This window comes from Borostomias antarcticus (assembly GCF_949987555.1).
Source record: "Borostomias antarcticus genome assembly, chromosome: 22".
Classification (NCBI taxonomy): domain Eukaryota; kingdom Metazoa; phylum Chordata; class Actinopteri; order Stomiiformes; family Stomiidae; genus Borostomias; species Borostomias antarcticus.
The window spans coordinates 11,163,577-11,185,372 of record NC_140255.1 but is presented as its reverse complement, the minus strand read 5'-3'; the positions used below and the strand labels follow the sequence as shown (position 1 = coordinate 11,185,372).

Below are 21,796 nucleotides of genomic sequence, written 5' to 3'. Positions count from 1 at the left end.
AAATGCTATTATTGTAAGTCCCTTTGGATAAAAGCATCTGCTAAATGACTGTAAGGTAAATGTAATGTAATGGTTCTCCGCAGACCAGTGGAGTTGTGGACAGAGACATGGTTCTCCTTCATGCCAAGAGACTCTACTCAGGGGTCTCCCGAGCGGTTCAACAGGCTGGGGTGGGCTGTGAAGAGGACCCCGCTGCCTGGGGAGAGGACTGGAGCCCCTCAACCACCTGGTCCCCTCCCCCATGGCCTAGTGACAATCTGAATGCCCCCCTCCCCTGGCTGAGGTGCTGATGTGACTCTACTGCCACCCCCACAGTACAGAAAGGCCCATGCATCAAATCAAGGGCGTAGGTTTGGTTTCAACATTGGTAGGGACCATATAACAGTGTAGCCTGCATACACAATTTTTGCTGGGGACGAGAGGTTAAAGCTCTTATATATTCATATATTTATGTAATTGAATAATACTAATACAATGTTGTTAGTCTACTGTATCACATCCTGCCTGCTGCTGCTGCGTCCCTCCACTCTCTCGACTTTTGCTGCTGCTGCGTCCCTCCACACTCTCTCTCTCTCTTGGTTGCTGCTGCGTCCGTCCACTCTCTCTCTCTCTCTCTCTCTCGACTGCTGCTGTTTCATGCATAAAAATGATTTGATTAAAATTGAGATTTTCATTGGATTTTTAGACTGACATTCAATTCATAACTTGATATATCTGTCCATTGGGGGAGTAACAAAATACCAGTAGGCAATACCAATTGCGAAATTCCACAATCCTGGATACCCAATTCAATATCCTAGTTGGAAAAAAATAAATCCCATGTACTTCAACATACACTACTTTATTTAAAACACCTTCCGGCCAATATAGTGAGAGGAAAATTATGAGATTCCAGTTAGCAAGTATACGTTAGCTAATAACTGTAAGAAAACAGGCTACACAGGGACGGGCTTGTATAAAGAAAAACAGACCTGAGCCCTCATAAAAGTAACGTTAACGCCTCTCACAGGCTGGCTAACCTCTAGATAACGTTCAGTTTCCCCTATAATTGTAACAAGAACCCCTGTCAGGCTAAAACAATGTCTTTATTTTTATATCAAAACTTACGACTTTAATATCACTGACATTTTTAGCATAAGTTAGTGGGAGTTTAATATAGCGAAAATTGGCATCCCGTCTAGCACAGGCTGGGTTTGACAAAGCTTTAGCTAACAGCCCATCGGCTAGTATGCTGACACTAACGGTCGATAGTTGTCAGCGCGTGATGTCCCATTCAATTAAATCTGTGATGGGCAGCTAATGTATAATAATGTAATAGCTGCTGCTATCCTAATGTTACAGGATGATAGAAGCCATCATAACAGTTCGCTAGCTAGCCAGCTTATATCACCGGTTGATAATTTGCCACAATGGAAAGACAAGTGATGTTAGTTTAGGTAACGTTAGCTAACACCAACCTAGCTGGTTTTCATGTTGCTAATGCCAACAACGTTAGCTACTTAGTTTACCAGTAACTAGCTAACCTAGCTAACGCTAACGTTATTTACAGTTGCTGAGAAAAAGCTCCTGATATCCCTCATCCTCTTCAGAGGGGGAGGCGACATTGTGGTGGATGTACCTGAACGGCTGTCAGAATCACAACTGTATAGCTTGCTGTCAGCGTCTATCTGTAAGACTGTTGGTCTTCAGATCAAGCGAAAATTTGAAAAATGCAATGATCTATCTTAGCCAAATGAGCCAATCAAACGTGAGTCTAAAAAATATAAAAATAATACTGGGATGGCACATTCACAGTGGAGGAAAGGGGTAGGCTAACGGTCTAATATCTAAAATGCAAAATAATTGGTACGGTCAAGGTTGCTTAAAAGTTGGTAGGGACAATTTGGGCCTCCCAAAATGTTGGTAGGGACATGTCCCGACCGTCCATACGCAAACCTACGCCCTTGCATCAAATCCACAGTGTGTTTCTCAGACGCTGCTGCCAGCTGCGAGGTCCCTAGCCGTGCCGTCTCTGGCGGCATGGGGAGGGATCCAGGCCAGAGGGAAATCCCACGAACCGTGTCCCCTTCTGGGGTGGCAGATTTACACCCATTGGGTCTGTGGATGGATGACCCCCTCACCACTGAGAAGGATGCCTCATGGAGGAATGGTAGTATAGTGAACCTAACAGCCCTCTGTCTGTCAACATATTTAATATATTATTTTCTTTCTGTCATTGTATCGGTACACTGGTATAGGAATGTCAATGTTTACAAGAAATAATATTATTGTTAGTCAAACATTTATGATTTTTAGCTGCGACCAGCTTTATAGTTTGTTCTGTCATCTGGTTAGTCGGTCCACATTAATGTAAAGGTGTAAAAGTGCCATGCTGCTGTTGTCCACAGGGCGGAGGAGGGGGGGCAGCTAGCACAAAATACAAAAGCCTCCCTAAGTTGTGTAGAGCATTATATCCTTGTGTGTTATACAGCAGGCTACTGTCAGTGATTGCTGCATTTAATTGTCTGGAGGCGGGGGAGTCAACATACAAAAGCTGTGTTGACCATTATATCATATTAGGTATATGATACATTATAGCACAAAATAGAAAGGACTTGCACACTGATATCAAAAACGGAAATGTCCAAACTTTATCAGTGTGCGAGTCCCTTCTATTTTGTGCTATATTATATTTTTGACCTACGCACCTGCCCCACAATCTGCTGGACTGATTATAAGAGCGCTTACTCCTCTCTCACTCTGTATATGATGCATTAACATGTGGTGCCTAAAAGGTTTTACACACTGGGGTGTCACAAATAAATGACACGGAAAGCGTTCTGACTGATGGGGTCTGCTGATAATGGGGGGTACTGTAAGAGGTATGCAGCCCAAACCCTGTCCCTTCGCCCAGTAGGGCCCTGCGTGTCTCCGTCCGGCCTCACCTTGCCCTTGTCAAAGTAGGTGATGATCTCCTGGTAGAGCTGGTCCTTCAGCTGGCCCTGGGTGCTGGCCTGGTAGCCCTCCCTCTGAGTCAGGTGGGCCGCACACGCCTCCTCTGACCACTAGGGGGAGCAGTAAAGAGATCGGGAGTCATCAGTACGTATTAGCATAATGATGCAATATAGTCTAGGAGCTCCAATTCATATTCAGGTCCTTTGCCAGACGCTGTTATCTTGAGCGCCTTGTGATAATTTGTTAGACAGCCCCTTACCCCACAGCAGACAGTGTGTGTGTGTGTGTGTGTGTGTGTGTGTGTGTGTGTGTGTGTGTGTGTGTGTGTGTGTGTGTGTGTGTGTGCGTGCGCGCGCGCACGCGTGTATGAACAGTCTGTCATTTAGACTAGACAATCTTTTCATGCGTCGATTTGTGCTGGATGAGATCAGATTTTAAGAGCGGGCATTGTGTTTGCCACAAAATATTCCATAGTTGTATGAGCTCATAATTCATATTCATATTTTGGGGAGGAAAAATACTAATCTATACCTTATACGTAACTAGTCTACAATTTACTGTACATTTTGCCTGCATTAGCCGAAATGAGATTAATATTCGCCACAGTTAGGGGGGCACAGGCTTAGTATTACAAGGGCACTGGCCACCCTTGGCTCCCCCCTCCCTAGAACCGCCTATGAAGGCTACGCAGAAAGAGAGAGAACTGTCCCCTGGCTAATATTTGCAGCTGGAGCGGAGTTAGAATCCCTGTCGAGCCAGCCCAAGGCTCCTGAGCCCAGCCTACTGGCACTACTTCTAGGGCAGGGGAGCGAGGGGGTGAGGGAGGGGCATTACTTATGTAAACGCTACCAGAACACATAAGGTACTATTGATTTATGCAGCAGCACAATATTATTTATTCCAGATTTTGTAAACAACGGGCGATGAGGACGAAAGAAAAAATATATATGAGAGGGGTTTTGTTTTCTGCTGACCCCACACTCCCGTCCACCACGCCGACAATAATGAGCGGTCTGAGTGGCCGGGTGGGCGTGGCTAACAGGGAGAGACGCGTTCTGATTGGCTTGTGGTGTCCGGGGGCAGCGCAACCCTACTAAGGGTCTGTTAGAGCTGATTCATTACTCGCCAGAAGTACATTGACATTCCGTGTTGTTGCGTGGAACAGGGGGAGCAAGGTTTTCTGGGAAAACAGATCGGGCGCAGTGAGAGGCCTTTATTTAAACAGCAGCGCCTTCACATGAACATACCCCACGACGCGGAGGGAAGGTCACAGCTGGGCAGTTTCTGCTGTGGCGTAGAGCAATGCTTTGAGTCTGGATGACTACTGATTGCATTACAGTTGGATTAGACAGCACTTGCATGGTTAAAACAGCATCCTTTATTCACATTACCTGGGGAGCAATTATCAATAGAACTAAAGTGCTGATACATCACTAACCAATAAAAATAAGGTTGTAAATTCAACATCCTTTACTGGGTGTTCTAGACAGCGGTAGGTCTCAAAGGACGTATTCATATTACTTTTCGAATAATGAATGCTGGGGGATTGCTACACGGTGACACTAAATCAAGTGGGCATCTTTCACGTCCACAATGCTTACAGTCTCTGCATTTGAACACGAGAGAGAGAGAGATACACGCAGTGACTTCAAAGACGACATGGCAACTTATTGGAGAAGAAAGGCTTTCACCTTCAGACTTTCACCTCCAGGCTTTCCAGAGAAAAATCAATCTAATTTTACAGTGTAATAGCCAACCCCCCCCCCCCCCCCCCCGCACCCTGCTCGGACAGGAATGCCACAGCTGTTTTGAGACAGCTGGAATTAGAGAAATAATGACGATGATTCCTGCAAATGCTATCTGCTCAGTGGTGGAAAATGGACGCACGTCAAAGCCAGCTCTGTCCTGCGGGGACAGCCACAAAGACGGGAGCAGTCGGCCATTTATAAAAAGACGAGATATGGGCTCTACCATTTTGGGATAAAAGGCCAGAGAGGAACACTTTATCCCCCTTTTCTTGTGCAATGCCACGTTCCTTTAACACATACCCCCCCCCTCCTCCGTAACCTTCCCCGGCTTCTAATTGTGGTTGGCATCAAATTCCGGACACGGGTGCTCTGTTCGCCTATGGAGCAGTAAGCGGAACAGCCCCTCCTTATCGGCAAACAATGGGCAGTTTCAAACACGGGCACTCCGCTTTCATATGAGGATACACGGGTCGCTCAGCTCAGCCTCGTCCGTCTGGGCGCCGCAGCGGTGGAACGAGCTTCCCGCCACAGTCCAGACAGGGACACTCATCTTTCGCAGGAGACTCAAATCAAATCAAAGTTTACTTGTATAGCGCATTTCATACACAGAGGCAACACTATGCGCTTTACAGAGAGCAATGGGGGGATGGGCATAGGTCAATATGGAATGGACATAGGTCAATAGGGGATGGACATAGGTCAATAGGGGATGGACATAGGTCAATATGGGATGGACATAGGTCAATAGGGGATGGACATAGGTCAATAGGGGATGGACATTTTCCAGTGTTCCTTTCTATAACACTGTGACTGCTGGTGGCACTTCAGATTACTTATTCTTAACAAATGATTAATTTATTTATTCTGTCAATTTGGTTAAAGGCTTATGCTAAATTACTAAAATGTAAATAGGTAACAGGAACACCTCAGGCTTTCAGTAAACACCTTCCGATTGGGATGCAAGTCCTTTCTGACTGCAGCAGAGACAGACTGCCATCAACAAACCTGGACCAGCCATAGTTACATCCTGAAACATTCTCCATTATATTCTAATCAGCCTAGTAAAGATATACCTGGCACAACATGCACCAAAATGTATTTATCGGTTAACATTTACCTCAACATCATGAGGGACTTATAGGCTGAGGCTGTATAGAAGCCATCTTCTCCATGTTCAAAGCTGAGGCATCAGGAACACACAGCACACCTGAGGGTGATTGTCACGAGCTGACACGCGGAACAGCGGTGTCTTAAAGCATCTCAGGTGCCTCTCCACGGTGTCTTTACCATGCCTTTAAATATGCCTTTAAACACACTGGAGTCCCTTTAAGGTGGAACAGATAATATGCATCGTTTGCATTCCCAGGTACAAGTACAAGGTGAGCACCTCCCTCTTCTCCCCTCTCCTGCCAGGGCCAGATTAAAACAGGTCTCCTCCCAGGTCTCCAACCACAGACCAATGCACTGAACTTCACAAATACACTTCTGAAACCACATGGTTAAACGCCACTTGAGCGAAAGTGGCTTACTGCATACAGTATACCTGTATGCACTATCTTTTAAGTATCTCCCTAAAAAAGGCAGGCACTCTGCACGTCCGCGTCTGATTGCTCGACAACTGTAAGAAGCTGAACTTTTGGATACATTACAAACAAATGTGGTAGTGAGTGAATTGACTTGGGGAAAAATACCTTTACTGAGTTTATTTGTTCAAAAGACTATTAAGGAAGGGAGGTTGTTTCAAGTAGCCTATTGTATGAGGAAATCCATTTGATTTAGTGTATTTAAGAAAAATGTAATAATGGATAGCAAGAGCCTTTATAAAGAGGTAGTAATACAGGACTGGCAATGGCAGGAACAGAACGAGCACGGGCCCCGATGAGACAGCGCACTAGTCATTCTAAAGGCAAACACATTCAGAGAATCCTTCATTTGAATGAGTTGTGTGTTTGTGTGTATATGTGTGAGTGAGCGTGTGTGTGTGTGTGTATGTGTGCGTGAGTGAGCGTACGTGTGTGTGTGTGTGTGTGTGTGTGTGAGTGAGCCTGTGTGTGTGCGTGTGTGTGTACCTTGAGGAGTTTGGCGTGCAGCAGCAGGGTGTAGGCAGCCTCTGTGTAGTTGTCACACTCCTTGTGGAGCTCACACAGCTTGTACAAGTACCTGTGAGGAGACAGAGGTACAGCATCGTTCACACTGTGGTGGGTCTCCAAAAACCCCAACATTACACAGACAGAATGCTAAGCCCTGCCAAAGTAGCACTCAGACACTTTCCTTTACTTCAGTAATGCTGCTCTGGTGTCAAATACCTGTATGACTGAACAGGTTGTAGAAACAGAAATGTGAAATCACATGAAAATGTGATTTAACCAAATCAGAGAGAACAAATCACATCTTGGATTGGGAACAAAGGAGTAGAAAAGTAGTTATTTGTCACCGTTTGATGATTGAGTACTGAATGTGTACGAGTGGAAGAGGCAAAATCCTAGCATTTAGAATTATAATGTAACAAAATTAAATTTGTGACTAACAGTGGTTAGTCTAACAGCATGTTTTTCATTGTTGAATAACAAAACTTTAATGAGGAATGCAGAAAAATAAGACTGTTAAGAGGGTGAAGATAGAAAATGTCTTACCTAATGTACATCTCTTCTCTTTCAATCTCCTTGTAAAAGTTCTGAAGGAAAATACTTCGATTTAGATGAATAGAAAAGTATCCATGGCTCTAAGCCACCAAACATTACACCAAATCCATTAATTTTGCAGGATCAGGAGAATGGTGAGAAGACGGTACACCGCATGATGAAACATCTGGATGGGGCTTGCTCAGAGGGTGACTGAGTTCGGACGCTCAGTTTATCCCAGGTTTTAAACAATACCTCACTAGGTTGCAAGAGGGACGAGGGTAGAGTGTGTGCTCCTATGTCTACCGAACAGGTGAGAATCGAGGCCCAGACCAGGGACGTCAGGTGAGCTGAGATCAGAATGGCAGCAGGAACCATGTACTGTAGAGAGCCATCCGGGCCAGCGCAGACCCACAACACACCTGACACTGTCCCGGTTGAGGACCACTCGGACTAAACGTTTTGGTGGAGTGCGAAGGCACACGCCAGATTCGGTCTCCCCAGCTTATTTTAGGCTCGTTCGTCATAGGAGGAATATTGACATTTCCCATTCCTCCAGATGAAATGTCATTTTCCGAGGCTCGGGTCATGGAGATGAACTGTTCTGTGATAACAGGCTAATATATGCTGAGGCAGAAGGCAGCCTCTCTTCATTGTCTCATTGTTAGGGAGCTGTATTATTGAAGCTGTAACGGACAAAAACAATACAATGCCTAAGATCTGTAGTAACGGTCAATAGCTATTGTTATTGTCATCAATGCAGTCGATCTCATATCGGCAGGTTGGGGCGTGTGTGTGAGAGAGAGAGAGTGTGTGTATGTGTGTGGTGTGTTTATGTACAGCAGGGCTTGACATACAGTTGAATTTGCCAGTGGATTTTCAAAGTTACTGGCCCCAATGTTGTATCACTAGCCTGGATGATGTAGCCAAATTTTGCTAACGCTTAAACAGGACATACATGGCAAACATTTAATAGAATCAGATATCAGTGGTTTGTCACCGAATGAAGAGTGCTTCTACAAGTGGTTGATCATCATAACTGGTGATGATGGGATCTAGACAGCAATTACTAAGAACTAAACCTTCAAACATATTAGCTAGCTATTTCACTTGAGAGCTGTCTAATGTTTTCACTCACTTGTCTGCATACATCGTAATAGTTTGCAAAATACTTCTCCCTTCTCCTCATCATACCCTAGACAAGGCCAGCAATCTGGCCAGTGAGACTGGAAAAGTCTTTTGTTTTTTTTCATACCCTGTCATTATTGCGCAGTGCTTCTTGTGAAAGGTGGCTTCTTTTTTCTGTTGTTTTTGGCCGGCAGCAGGTGCCTTCAGAAACATTTATTGCGGCTATTGATTATTGATTGACTTGTCTTCACATTCAAGTTCTCGCGCTGGCGCGTTACCACGGCCAATCAGAGTAAAAGGTCGAAGGTTAGTTTTTTTGTCATGCAGCTGGGGCGAGTTGAACTTCAGCCCGACAAAATGCAGCAAACGTTAAACGGCGGTGTGTTGGGACACTGCTGATTGGGTAACACAGCGAAAACGTGTCGTTCAACCTGGAAAGCATAGCAAAACAAACGTTTTGTCGGGGCTGAACTTACCCGTGATCATTGTGTGTCTGTGCTCTCTTGAATGTGAATGCAGCCTGCCTATTCTCCGAAAACGATTTGTAGTCGCAAATCTCTCTTTTTTTTATGAGAAGACAACTGTAAGCTTGTGTGTGTATATGAATATATATATATATATATATATATATATATATATATATATATATATATATATATATATAAAAGTGATATTTGCAGTGGCCTGAGCTGGCCATTGAAAAGCGTTATTTACTGGCCTGGAGGTGTTCAAGACAGCACCAGGCCAGCGGGCCAGTGCTTATGTCAAGCCCTGTACAGTATGTGTGTGTGTGTATGTGTGTGTGTGTGCATGTACAGTACTGTATGTGTGTGTGTATGTGTGCATGTATGTACAGTATGTGTGTGTGTGTGTGTGTGTGCGTGTATGTACAGTATGTGTGTGTGTATGTGTGTGTATGTACAGTGTGTGTATGTGTGTGTGTATAGTGTGTGTGTGTGTATGTACAGTGTGTGTGTGAGTGTGTGTGTGCCTCACCAGCACGTTGACGGTGCAGCTCATGCGGTTCTCCTTGTTCTCGTCGTGCATGATGGTTCTGTAGTCCAGCAGCCGCTCCAGCAGACGCACCACCAGCGTGACGAAGTTCTCGCCGCTCTTGGCCAGGTACTTGTGCTTCCTGCAGTGCTCCAGAAGACTGGGATGGTATGGCGGAAGGAGGGGGGCACAAAGGTGGAACAGCAGACTTGAGGGGGGGCTATGTAGGTTTAGCTAAATCAGGTTAGGCTAGCGTTAAACTTGGTTGGGTTAAGCTCAGGAACCCTAACCCTAAGTTCAGGAACTGAGGTCATGTTAACATTATCGTTAACACATTTGGGAAGGAGACAATTTAGCGAAACCATTTTTTAGCACTCAGCATTCTCTTGATGCTAAGTATTATTGTTATTATTATTATTATTATTTAGGAGTGAGAGGTGCTCATGACTCTGCAGCAACCATCCAGTCTGATAGCAATGGTTCACTCTCCCAGACCTGTACAAAACCTTATCCTAATTCTGGACTAAAACGCAGCATTCATACAGAATTTGCATCCAGCATTCACAGTGCAGTTCAGTGCAATTTCAACCCCGAACCTGTCAGAGTTTGCACCCAACCACTGCAGAAGGTGAATAACACACACAAACACACACAAACACACACTCCAAGATAATTGCGGTGAGAAGTAGCGTGATCATTAGCAAAGGCGTGATTACTCTGAGGGGTACTGTGCGACAATTAGCATTATCTAACTTGTGAGGACTCAGGCATAATCCTAGCCATTAATCAGCGGCACTTACATTTTCTGGAAGAGGACTTTGTACTGCTCGTCTCCGCGGCCGCCCTCCACCTCGTGATCCAGCTTGGTGATGATCTCGTTCTCAAACTGCAGTTACACAGAGCAGCCGGAAATAATCACTGTTCAATTCATTAGCGCCATCTCCATCTTTTCCCCCCTCTCTCTCTCTCTCTCCCTCGTGCTCTCTCTCTCTTCCCCCCTCTTCTCTCTCTCTCCCTCTCTCCCTTCCTCTCTCTCTGTTCTCTGATCTGTGCACTTTGCCTAATCGGCCCTCTCTCAATCTCTCTCTCTCAGCCCGTCTGCCTGTGAACTCATTAATCTGTTAATTATTGCTCGCCTCCCTCTATCTGGATGGAACTGTCTGAGGGTGGGCGGGGAGCCGGGGGCCGGGGCATGACCAGGGGTGCGTCCTCCCAGCTCTCCCCTCTCTCTTCCTGCTCCCCGTCAGAAAGGTGGGTACTGGAACCCTGCTCTGACCGTTTTTTAGCGGCGGTGCATGGACCTCGCGTCGGCAGCGTTTGTATGTGGCGGCTGCGGAGAGGAGAGGAGAGGAGGAGAGGAGAGGAGAGGAGAGGAGAGGAGAGGAGAGGAGAGGAGAGGAGAGGAGAGGAGAGGAGAGGAGAGGAGAGGAGAGGAGAGGGGCAGAGGCAGAGGCAGAGGCAGAGGCAGAGGCAGAGGCAGAGGCAGAGGCAGAGGCAGAGGCAGAGGCAGAGGCAGAGAACAGGAGAGAGAGAAAGCCAGAGCCAAGTCCTGACAGATCATCACATATCTAGTGAATTAGCAGGATTCCATCTCACTCCAACTCACAGACCATGTGGGTCTGGGACATAGCCACAGGGCCGGGGGTAGACCGCCACAGGGCCGGGGTTAGACCGCCACAGGGCCGGGGGTAGACCGCCACAGGGCCGGGGGTAGACCGCCACAGGGCCGGGGGTGGACAGCCACAGGGCAGGCTGTAGACAGCCACAGGGCCGGGGGTAGACCGCCACAGGGCCGGGGGTAGACAGCCACAGGGCGGGGTGTAGACTGCCACAGGGCGGGGTGTAGACTGCCACAGGGCAGGCTGTAGACAGCCACAGGGCAGGCTGTAGACCGCCACATGGCGGGGTGTAGACTGCCACAGGGCCGGGGGTAGACAGCTACAGGGCCGGGTGTAGACCGCCACAGGGCTGGCTGTAGACCGCCACGGGGCCGGGTGTAGACAGCCACAGGGCAGGCTGTAGACCGCCACAGGGCCGGGTGTAGACTACCACAGGGCCGGGTGTAGACCGCCTCCCGGGCTGCAGCTGCTACTGACGCTACTCCTGGACCACAAGGCCCTTCTGAGGGAGATGACATCAGTCCACACAGAGAGCGGAAAGAGGCTGCTTTCACCTCTCAATACAAACAGGCTGCCACACACAGTGAGTCACTGCATAGACACTACTGGCATACTGAAGCAGAGAGAGGTGGCGGAGAAATCATATAGCACAACAGCTGGGACCAATCAGCCACCTGCCTGCGCCTGAGGATAATACCAGCTGAGGAAAAAAAAGTGATACACATGAATGATCAGTAAGCTAGAACTCATCCCCCCGATAAACTGTGCGTCTCTCTGCCAGAGACCCGGACGGACCCGTTGGAAGCTGCAGGTGAAGTGGAACTCGCACTGCATCATGTCGAAGAAGATGGGGATGGTGGCCTTGCGCAGCTCGATCTCCGGGACCAGGGTCATCTCCAGAATGGGTCCCACCATCTCAGGGATGAACTTGATCTTGTGGGGACCTTCAGGAGGCCCAAGCACAAACACACGGTTCAAACTCAGAAATAAGTCACAGTTGAGGTTTTTTTTCCCTGGAGCGTACTTGTGTTGGTCTTGGCATGCAGGACTGGGTACAGTAGGTTTATCTTTAGCATGTCTTCTTTTGCTGTATCTGTTTTCATATGTGTGTGTTGTTTGTTTCCTTTGAGGACTTTTGGAAACACGTGATTTTAGTAATGCTTATAAGTGCTATCCTCTGCGATTTTCTTGGTGTCATATTCCTTCGAGATGCGGTGCTTTTAAATTCAAAATACAAATCCAATCAAGCCTTGACAGTGTGGGAATCTTATTAATGGGCCCACAGCGTGAACAAATAAGCTGTTGCGTAAAGTACACAGATTTCTATCAGGCTGCTGTGATCTGTAAGTTCCTTCCATCAGCATATCTTTGACATTTATCAAGTGGGTGTAATTTCCTGCCCAGCCCCCCCAGGTAGAGCTGAGACCATGCTAATGGAGCACTGGAGTTTTCTAATTAAGGAAGTCAGAAGGGGGGTGGGGGTGCACTTTTGAGTACGCCGCACACTCATTCTCACACCTCCCCATCTCCATTCTGGTTTCACTTCTTTGGCTCCAACACAACAACGGAGGGCCAATTAACACCCGCTCTTTGCTTTACTGTGTACTGCCGGGAGAGGCCCAGATGTTTGATGGTTAAAAATAAAATAGTGAAATTTAACGTTTCAATTGCAGATGGATAGTGTGTGTCAAAGTTGCAGTGTCCGGTGACGTTGCAATATTTTGTGTGTGTTTTTGGTCAATTGTATTTCCATTCAGTCTACTGTAGAGAGCTTAATGTAAAATGACCTACTTTTTTATTATACAAAAAACGTATCAACGATCTTATGTAAAAACTTTGAAATGATTTCTCTAACTTTAGTTACATTTAAATTCTGAATTGATAAGAGTTTAACCTGAACTGAACCCAGCTGAATTGACTGGCAGCATGAGGGAAGACAGGAGGTGAATTACCTAGATTGTACCACATGTCCCTGATTTCAAAGCCAATCTGTCTCCTCATGTCCTGGTACCTGAAACACACAGAAGCAGTTCAGTTTATTTCATAAATACTAAGATATATATATATATATATATATATATATATAAAGACACAAACCAAATCTGCACTGATGATTGCTTTCCCCAGAAACATCAAACAACATCTTAATGCAGACTAAAACATGTTGGGGAAAGCGGACTATTTTTGGATCGTCAAAGATGGTGCCAGTGAGTGTGTGTTTACTGTATGTGTACCGAGAGGCATTGGCGTCGGGAGCCGTGGGCTTCCGGGGCTCGAGACCCGAATGTTTTTCATCTAGCCCCGGATGTTTTTTGACCCCCAGTTCCCAGCAAAAAGTACATATTTTAATAAAGAAATGGACGCGAATCAAACTCCACTCCAAAATCGAGTCAGACAGTCACAACTTTCACGTGTCGGTCGTATGTTATAGCTACAGCCCCCCCCCCCTCCGCCCCTCACCCCCGCGAGTCCAGTAGGCTACATGTGTGCAAAGTCACTGCGCGTCGCAAGACAGATTCCAAAGCGGGAGAATTTGCCTGAACTTGCCTCGACACGCCAGAGCTGTAGCAAGTGTAGTAAGCCAGTTCTCCAAGTGCTTACATTGGAATTCCCATTGACATTTTAACATTGGGACGGTGTATCCAATCAAAACTTGTCATGACTGTCCCGTCATTCACATCGCCTGTCAATCACGTTACCCACTTTAGCTAACTAGCTACTGGCAGCATCAATGAACATGGAAAACGGAGATCTTGAGTATTTGTTAAAAGTTGATTCCAAAATGAAGTGGATTAAACGAGTTTGGGTTACGATATAAGGTCTTTTGTGATTAATTGCCATTTGTTATTATGGCTGTGCGTTTTGCTTTGCCTAGATTTAATCAGCACTCGAGAGCGTGAACTTTGCTTCCTGGAGCGGTGGGCTAATAAGCCTATTAGTAGGCCTAGCCTAAACACTGATTAGTGAAGTAGGGGAGTAGGCTATTGAGTGCTGTGCCATAAGGGGGTGTATTTTAACGTTCTGTCATTCCTCTTCATGGTGTTTGGCCATTGTTGTCATATAATAGCTCTGTAGTTTATTTAGTGTGTAGGCCTACCTAAAAGCTTGCTTGTTTCGGCCTAAATATTGCCCGCTTATTCGCTCGCTGTCAAATTATTGGCCTTTGTTGACATGTTAAAAAACATCAGTAGCCTAGGCTACTGTAGTTTTCCTGTATGTTTTTTACATATAAAAATGCCACTGCTCAGCGCCCTTTGAAAGCGCACCCCCCAAAAAATTGTGCGTGCTGCGCGTGTGTTTCGTTGGTCCTGGCTTACCCGGTTCTAGGATCCACCAGACGCCACTGGTTATCAAAGGTTTTGACTTCTCATTAAAAATAAAACTTGAACGGTGTTGTGTTTTGCGCTGTGCTCAGAGGGTGTGAGATATATTAGACCAGTGAGATGTCCAGGCCTCTGCCCTGGTGTGTGGCAGCTGTTAGTGTCAGAGGGGAAGCCTCGTTCAGACTGCATGGTTGCCATCTCTGAGGGATCTCTTTTAGATGATGGTCAGCTGGCTCTTTTAGCAACTGCAGTCATTTCAGCTTCCACTGGCACATTTTCCCCCCAGATTTTTCTTTTTCAGAACTGACATTTTTTAAGGGCTCATGTCCCGCAGTATGTTGCATTAAATAGTCTTTTGTACAGTAGATGGAAATATGGCACATTGAGTTGTTTGTCAGGGTGTTACCTGTATTCTCATTAAAAAAGACTGGGCACGACACTGGATGCTATTTAATATTGATTTTTATTTATTAAAGTCCGTCTTGTTTACCATGATTTGTGTATGATTACTTCTTTGCCATCCCCTTTCATAACCAAATGTGGTCTGATGATTAAATTAGTATGGCTGCTTGATTTTGCTCTCATAGTGCACCAAATTGATGCATTTAAATTAACAATGTTAAAAAATGTCTCCCGGGGGGGCATGCCCCCGGAGCCCCCTACAGGGTCGGAGATCCACCCCCCATAGCTGCCCAAATTCCTGTGGGACACACTGTTTGTGGTGTGTGTGTTTGGTGCATAGTGGCAAACCCAAACGGGACCCGAAAATATATTTTCCTGCAGGCTTCACCTGTTCTGAACTTCAGCTAGGGCTGCACGGTTATGACAAGGCATAATAATTGCGATTATTTGCTTCAAAATGGTAATTGCAATTAATAATTGTGATTAATATTTAATATATAATATTTATATAATAACCAAAATGCTCCCAAATCATGGACGTTGATCCCTTTCTTGTTACTAACTCACTTACTGTACCTCGTTTTCGCTCATTTTTTCACTAATGTCAGACAGCATAAGCGCCTGTGATTCGTCCGTGTAGACCTAGCACACTCAATTCAAAGCAAAATTATTAATCACATTAATTGCGGCCTTTTGCGATTAGTTAATCGCGGATGTTATAATAGCGATTTCGATTAATTCACGATTAATTGTGCAGCCCTAACTTCAGCCCCTGATGCTTTTCCCTTAGCCCCTAATGTTTTTGAATCCTAGAAACGCCCCAGCTGAGAGGGTTTTATAAAACCATCCTATGCAGATGGGATGACTGCTGGCTCTTTTTCTGGGTTTGAGGGATTGGTGGATGATTAGTGGATGACGCTCCCGAAGGTACGACACATAACTATTCTCAACCAGAAAACCTCCCCAGACACAGCAGGCCTCGGACTCGTCCCACTGAACCAGCACCAGGGCCCCACCAGAGAGAGACAGGGTGACAGAGACAGAGAGAAACAATTAAGGGAAATGAGTGAATGGAAGGAGAGAGGGAGAGGGGGAGAGAGAAAGAAAGAGAGGGAGAGAGAGAGAGAGGGAGGGAGGGATGGAGAGAGAGGAGAGTGAGTCGGAGGTCGGCGGAGAGGACGCGGAGTGAGAGACACACTGATGGAGTGAAACTAGGGAGATGTGTGGCATCTGCTCCCTCACGACGAAAGGCCGCAACGTGTTAGCAGATGAGAACAAACAGGAGGCTTACTTCCCTCGCTGTCGGCCGTCGCCTATCTGAGCAGCCCATCTGTGGCGTGATGGCGGCCTATTTAACAGTCCTTGGCCACAGCCTCTGACTGAGAGACGGATGATGAGGCGGTGACGAGTCTGTCCCCTCCTGCTGCCTGACTGATCTGGCGGGGTCAAGGAGGACGGCTACCGAAGCTCTGAGTGTAATTGACCAGGAGGGAGGGAGGGGAGAGAGAGAGAGAGAGAGAGAGAGAGAGAGAGAGAGAGAGAGAGGTAGAGCAGCCAGCTGGGCGTTGTAAGCAGTGTGCCAAAGTGTCTTTGAGCAAGACACTGAACCCCAAAATAGCTCACGTGTGGCACAGTGGCACAGTACCTAGTACTGTCGCCTCACAGCAAGAAGGTCTCCCAGGCCTTTCTTTGTGGAGTTTGCATGTTCTCCCTGTGTTCACAAGGGTTTCCCCCATAAAGAGCCCAATAGAAAAACATGCAGAAGAACGGATCGCTAACGCTAACGAAGGCGGACAGGAGCACTTGGATTGGCTCGTGCACGCGCCCTCGTCAGCTCCCGGCTGACCTTGGGGGAAGGACGAGGGGAAGGGTTAAGCGCAGAGAACATTTCATCAGCTGCAGCCTACTGCATGTGTGTGTGTGTGTGTTCATGTCGCCCATTGCACGTGTGTGTTGGATTGTCAGTTGTATGACAAATAAAATATACTTCTTCTTCTATCTAGAGACAGTTAGAGGGGCAGAGAGAGCAACAGACACAAAGAGAGGAGTAATCAGAGAGAGACAGGCAGAGAGAGAGAGAGAGAGAGGGAGAGAGAGAGGGAGAGAGAAAGGGAGAGAAAGAGAGAGAGAAACAGAGAGAGGGAGAGAAAGAGAGGGAGAGAAAGAGAGAGGGAGAGAGAGCCAGAGAGAGAGATGGAGAGAAAGAGAGAGAGGGAGAGAGAGAGGGAGAGAAAGAGAGAGAGTCTGAGTGTTTGAGTAGGGTAAGCTGGAGCTCTGCCATCTAAACAGAGTCTACTTCATTAGTTTCCAGTCACACAGACGGTGTGTTGAATGTTTGGACGGGCAAATACTGTCAAAGAGGGAAGCATAATGAAGATCTTCGTTATCCTCCAGACTCCCCTCTTCTCAATCCGGCCTGGTCAGTTATGGTAAATGGACTGCATTTATATAGCGCTTTTCCACCTTAGCGGCACTCAAAGCGCTTTACAATGGCCTCTCATTCACCCATTCACACACACACTCACACACCAATGGTGGTAGCTGCCATGCAAGGTGCTAACCTGCTCATTGGGAGCAATTTTGGGGTTAGGTGTCTTGCTCAAGGACACTCCGACATGTGGACAGTTGGAGCTCGGATTCGAACCACTGACCCTTCGATCATTGAACGACCCGCCCTACCAACTGAGCTACAGCCGCCCCCAGTTTGCCTATAACCTCTGCCCAGGACCAAAGTCCGGGGGAGGATGTAAGGTGTTAAGAGCTGTGTGTATATTCATTTGTTTATTAGTTTGCTCGTTCGTCAACAGGATTACACCAAAAACACTAAACTGATTTTCATGAAACTCGGTGGAGGAGTGTAGCATGGCCCAAGGAAAAACCCTCTAAATAGATCGGAGTGGATCTGAGGCACAGGGTGGTTCCAATGACAATGGTAAAATGCTTTGATGACGTTGGGGTTGTGGGTTACCCTTGTAATAAGGGAAAATAAAGAGACTCAGAGAGACTCGGGAGCAGACTGGGAGGTGGCGGTGTGTCGGGGTTCATGAGGACGCCCGGATTGTGTGCAAGGAATCCCCCCCATCCCCGGGTTGTACAGCAACCAGGCTGGATGTGTGAGCCTGTCGGTCCCGTCATAGCTAGCTAGCTAGCTAGTTTAATCATAGCATGATGGCGAAGATCAACTGCTTTGAATTAGCTAATTATGCTCCATTACTGCTGTTGGTCCTGTCACATCTAGCTAGCTACTGTAGGTAGCTGAGATACATCAGTGAGCAGAGCCAAAGGGCACCTGTTCGACTAATCCTACCTAAAACCCAGCTACTCATAAACTACAATGGGGATGCACCAACTGTATATTTTTGATATTTGTCACCTCCAGTGTTGGGCAAGTTATTTCTTTTCTTTGTCGTATGGGTTTGGTGTAGTTGTCCTCTCCTCCCAGGCTCGGGGCCGAGGGGCTATCCTTTTACCACTGAGGGGGTCACCCAGATATATAGGGGGCTATATATCTGGGCACACTTCCAGGAGCCATGTCACCATCCACAACCGTCAGGCCATGCATTCCGTTGGGTGTCCGGTATGACATGGTCTGCGGTTTGTTCCTTGGTGCCACACTCACAGAAACAGGCTGTGATAATGAACCATCATAAATTGGGAGAATTGGGACTGAGGGAGGACACCGGGAGAGGGCATGGGAATAGGGAGTCTCTGGGGAAAATTGGGAAGGGTTGGCAAGTATGATGGGAACAAACTGTGCTCAAACACACAACCTGCTAAGAGGCTGTAGCCTGACCAAACAAGCTGATCTGGAAGATGTGCTGAGGATGGAGAAGTCAGATGATACAGAGCCATAAACACGCACGGATGCACACACAAATCTGATTCCACCACTGCTTTCTGTTGCCAGACCAACAGACGACAAGTGGTGCAATGGGCATGATTGGCAGTGTGTGAGCCAGTATAAAGTAGAGGAGAGAGAGGGGGGGGGGGGGCAGAGCAGGAGAGAGCTGGTGGAGAGAGAGCCCTGGCCGGGCTGACAGCAGGACTGGTAAAAACAACAAGCCTTCAGGCAGAGGTAAAAGCCCTGCCCCGCTCCAGGCCAAGCGAGGCCAGGCCTCTCCGGGGAGGCAGACTACCAGAGAACAGCTGCTGGGCCTTGGGCAGAGACAAGGGGAGGCAGAACGGGAGGAGTTTGAACCTCGAGCTAGTTTCAGCGCAATCCCTAAGGGAAGATAAACAAATGTTTGTGCTGCTGTTACGTAACGTCATCATTCTACTGTACAGACCTCTTTGGTTAAGAATGCCTGAGGACACCAGGGTGTTGAACGGGACTCGAAGTACTGCACGACAACAGACAACAAGGACCCGCTCACACAGAGGACAGGGTGACATGCTTTAGAAACGGAAGATGACTACAGTAGCTCCACTCTCTCTCGAGACGGGATGTGTTCCTTCCTGCTCAGAATCGCCCCGCATCCCAAGGGAGACACTATAGTCCAATAGAATTTTTTCCCCTTTAAAGATAGCTTCATGAATTTCTACCAGTTTAATCTTCACATTTTTTGTATTACACTTTGGTCCAAAGGGCACTGGCTAGTTTTCAGTGCAAAACTAGTATGGAGAAGTAAGACGCCTCCTTCCCTCCACTAGTCTGGGGGTCCACCTTGGGCAACTGGTAGTACCCTCCTAGCCGCCCTACCTGGGGTTACATTAAACAACCCCTGATGACAGAACAACAAAAAGGAAGAGAGACGAAGGAAGCCCGGGGCCCTTGTCTGGAGCCAGGCCAAGACGGAGGGCCCGCCTGCGAGCGCCTGGTGGCCGGGCTTACCATGGAGCCCAGCCGGGCCCAGCCGAACAAGCAATGTGGCAACACCATCTCATCCTCCATCGTCCCGTGGACCCACCACCAGCAGGAGGAATTGTCGGGGTCAGGTGTGCTGCCAACTAGGTGGCGGTGAAGGCGGGGGGTACCGATGGACTGGACGAAGCGGAAGCAGCAAAGGCTGGCTCTGGAGACATGGAATGTGACCTCGCTGGGGTGGAAGGAGCCGGAGCTTGTGAGGGAGGTGGAGCGATACCAATTACACCTGGTGGGGCTAACCTCCACGCACAGCACCAGCGCCAGAACCAAACTCCTGGATAGGGGTTGGACCCTGTTCTACTGTTGTTGGACTTCTGTGCTAGTCACGGTTTGTCCATAACAAACACCATGTTCGAACACAAGGATGCCCACAAGTACACCTGGCATCAGAACACCTTAGGGCGAAGGTCGATGATCGATTTCATTATCGTATCATCTGATCTGAGGCCATGTGTTTTGGACACTCGGGTAAAGAGAGGGGCAGAGCTGTCCACTGATCACCATCTGGTGGTGAGCTGGTTTCGATGGCGGGGGAAGCTTCTGGACAGACCTGGAAAACCCAAGCGTGTAGTGAGGGTGAACTGGGAACGTCTGGAGGAAGAGCCTGTCCGGAGAGATTTCAATTGCCACCTCCGGTGGAACTTCTCAGGCATCCCTGTGGAGGTTGGGGACATCAAGCATGAGTGGTCGGTGTTCAAAAGGCAAAGCTCTCGATCTACCGGTCTATCTTCGTCCCCACCCTCACCTATGGTCATGAAGGATGGGTCATGACCGAAAGAACGAGATCACGGATACAAGCGGACGAAATGAAATGAAAAATGGAAAGGTTTTCTCCAGAGGGTGGCTGTGGTCTCTCTGAGAGATTGGGTGAGAAGTTCAGTCATCCGGGAGAGACTCGGAGTAGAGCCGCTGCTCCTTTGTGTCGAAAGGAGCCAGTTGAGGTGGTTTGGGCATCTAGTGAGGATGCCTCCTGGGCGCCTCCCTAGGGAGGTGTTCAAGGCGTGTCCGGCTGGGAGGAGGCCGCAGGGTAGACTCAGGACTAGGTGGCGGGACTAAATCTCTGCACTGGCCTGTGAGCGGCTAAAGATTTCCCAGGCAGAGCTGGTTGATGCTGCTAGGGAAAGGGATGTCTGGGGCCCCCTGCTGGAGCTGCTGCCTCTGCGACCCGACCCCGGATAAGAGGATGAAGATGGATGGACTTTGGTCCAAATCCACAAAGAATGTATTGCTCCCGCTAATAGCTCAATATTCTGCACAGCAATTGCAAAGGCAAACTGCTCCAGTTTAGCACGATATCAACAAAAGATTTTGCTCTAATGATACAGTATGCCCGGGCAAGCACACCCACAAATTTGCCAACTGTGTGCAATTTGCACCCATGATTGCAATTAACCATGTTCTTGCGCACGCCTGGCATGACGGTGCCTTCGTCTGGCTACAATAACTGCTGCCATGATCCCTAGAGCCCGGGCATGTCAGCCCCCCCTATGTGTTGCACTTACCACCAGCTGAATGCAATTTGTTCTTGCATATAGATACAAGATCTTGGATATAGTAGGATCTTTCCACAGCGTTTCAAGCTTTTCTCCATATTTCAGGACACAGCTTGGATCATAATGAAAATGACAGACCGCACTTTTTTGCAGAAAATATAAGTTTCGTTTGTTTCTGTTCATCGCAGCTGGCTGAAATTATTTTTAAATTCCCCTCTATATATATTTCGCCCTTAAAGGAAAATGCTAATTTTTGTCTACCTGGACCTTATTTACGGCATATTATAAGACGTTTGACTCACCAAGATAACTTTGGTGTAATTCAGAGGCCTGTAGAAGAAATTTTAAATCCAGCGCGAGCCAAGTATATCCATGTAATGGCGGCGGACGGGGCACTGAGAATGCAGCTTCTAAAAAAATCTATTTTCTGCCGTGAAACGGTTGTTTTCATCAATCTGTCTTTATGAATCGCTAGTTGTGCTTACATAGAGCGAGGGCTTGTTCTGGTTTTTCACATGCCTCTGTAATATGATCTTTAGAAACGTCTTTAGAAACGAAATAGCTTCCCCACTTGCTCCAGCACGCATGCGCACAGCGCATGCTACAGGCCTCCGAATTACACCAAAGTTATCTCGGTGAGTCAAACGTCTTATAATATGCCCTAAATAAGG

At 47.3% G+C, this 21,796-nt stretch overlaps 1 protein-coding gene across 1 annotated transcript in view; it reads right to left on the bottom strand.

Annotated features, from left to right (window-relative positions):
* The window catches only part of dock1 (dedicator of cytokinesis 1), a 246,792-nt gene that overhangs the window by 30,797 nt on the left and 194,199 nt on the right, over positions 1 to 21,796 (bottom strand). The window contains exons 32-38 of the mRNA XM_084456190.1: positions 12,996 to 13,054; positions 11,839 to 11,987; positions 10,225 to 10,310; positions 9,428 to 9,584; positions 7,316 to 7,356; positions 6,752 to 6,842; positions 2,925 to 3,044 (exon numbers count right to left, since the gene is read on the bottom strand). Of these exons, the coding sequence (XP_084312316.1) occupies positions 2,925 to 3,044; positions 6,752 to 6,842; positions 7,316 to 7,356; positions 9,428 to 9,584; positions 10,225 to 10,310; positions 11,839 to 11,987; positions 12,996 to 13,054 (703 nt within the window). The remainder of the gene's footprint in view (positions 1 to 2,924; positions 3,045 to 6,751; positions 6,843 to 7,315; positions 7,357 to 9,427; positions 9,585 to 10,224; positions 10,311 to 11,838; positions 11,988 to 12,995; positions 13,055 to 21,796) is intronic.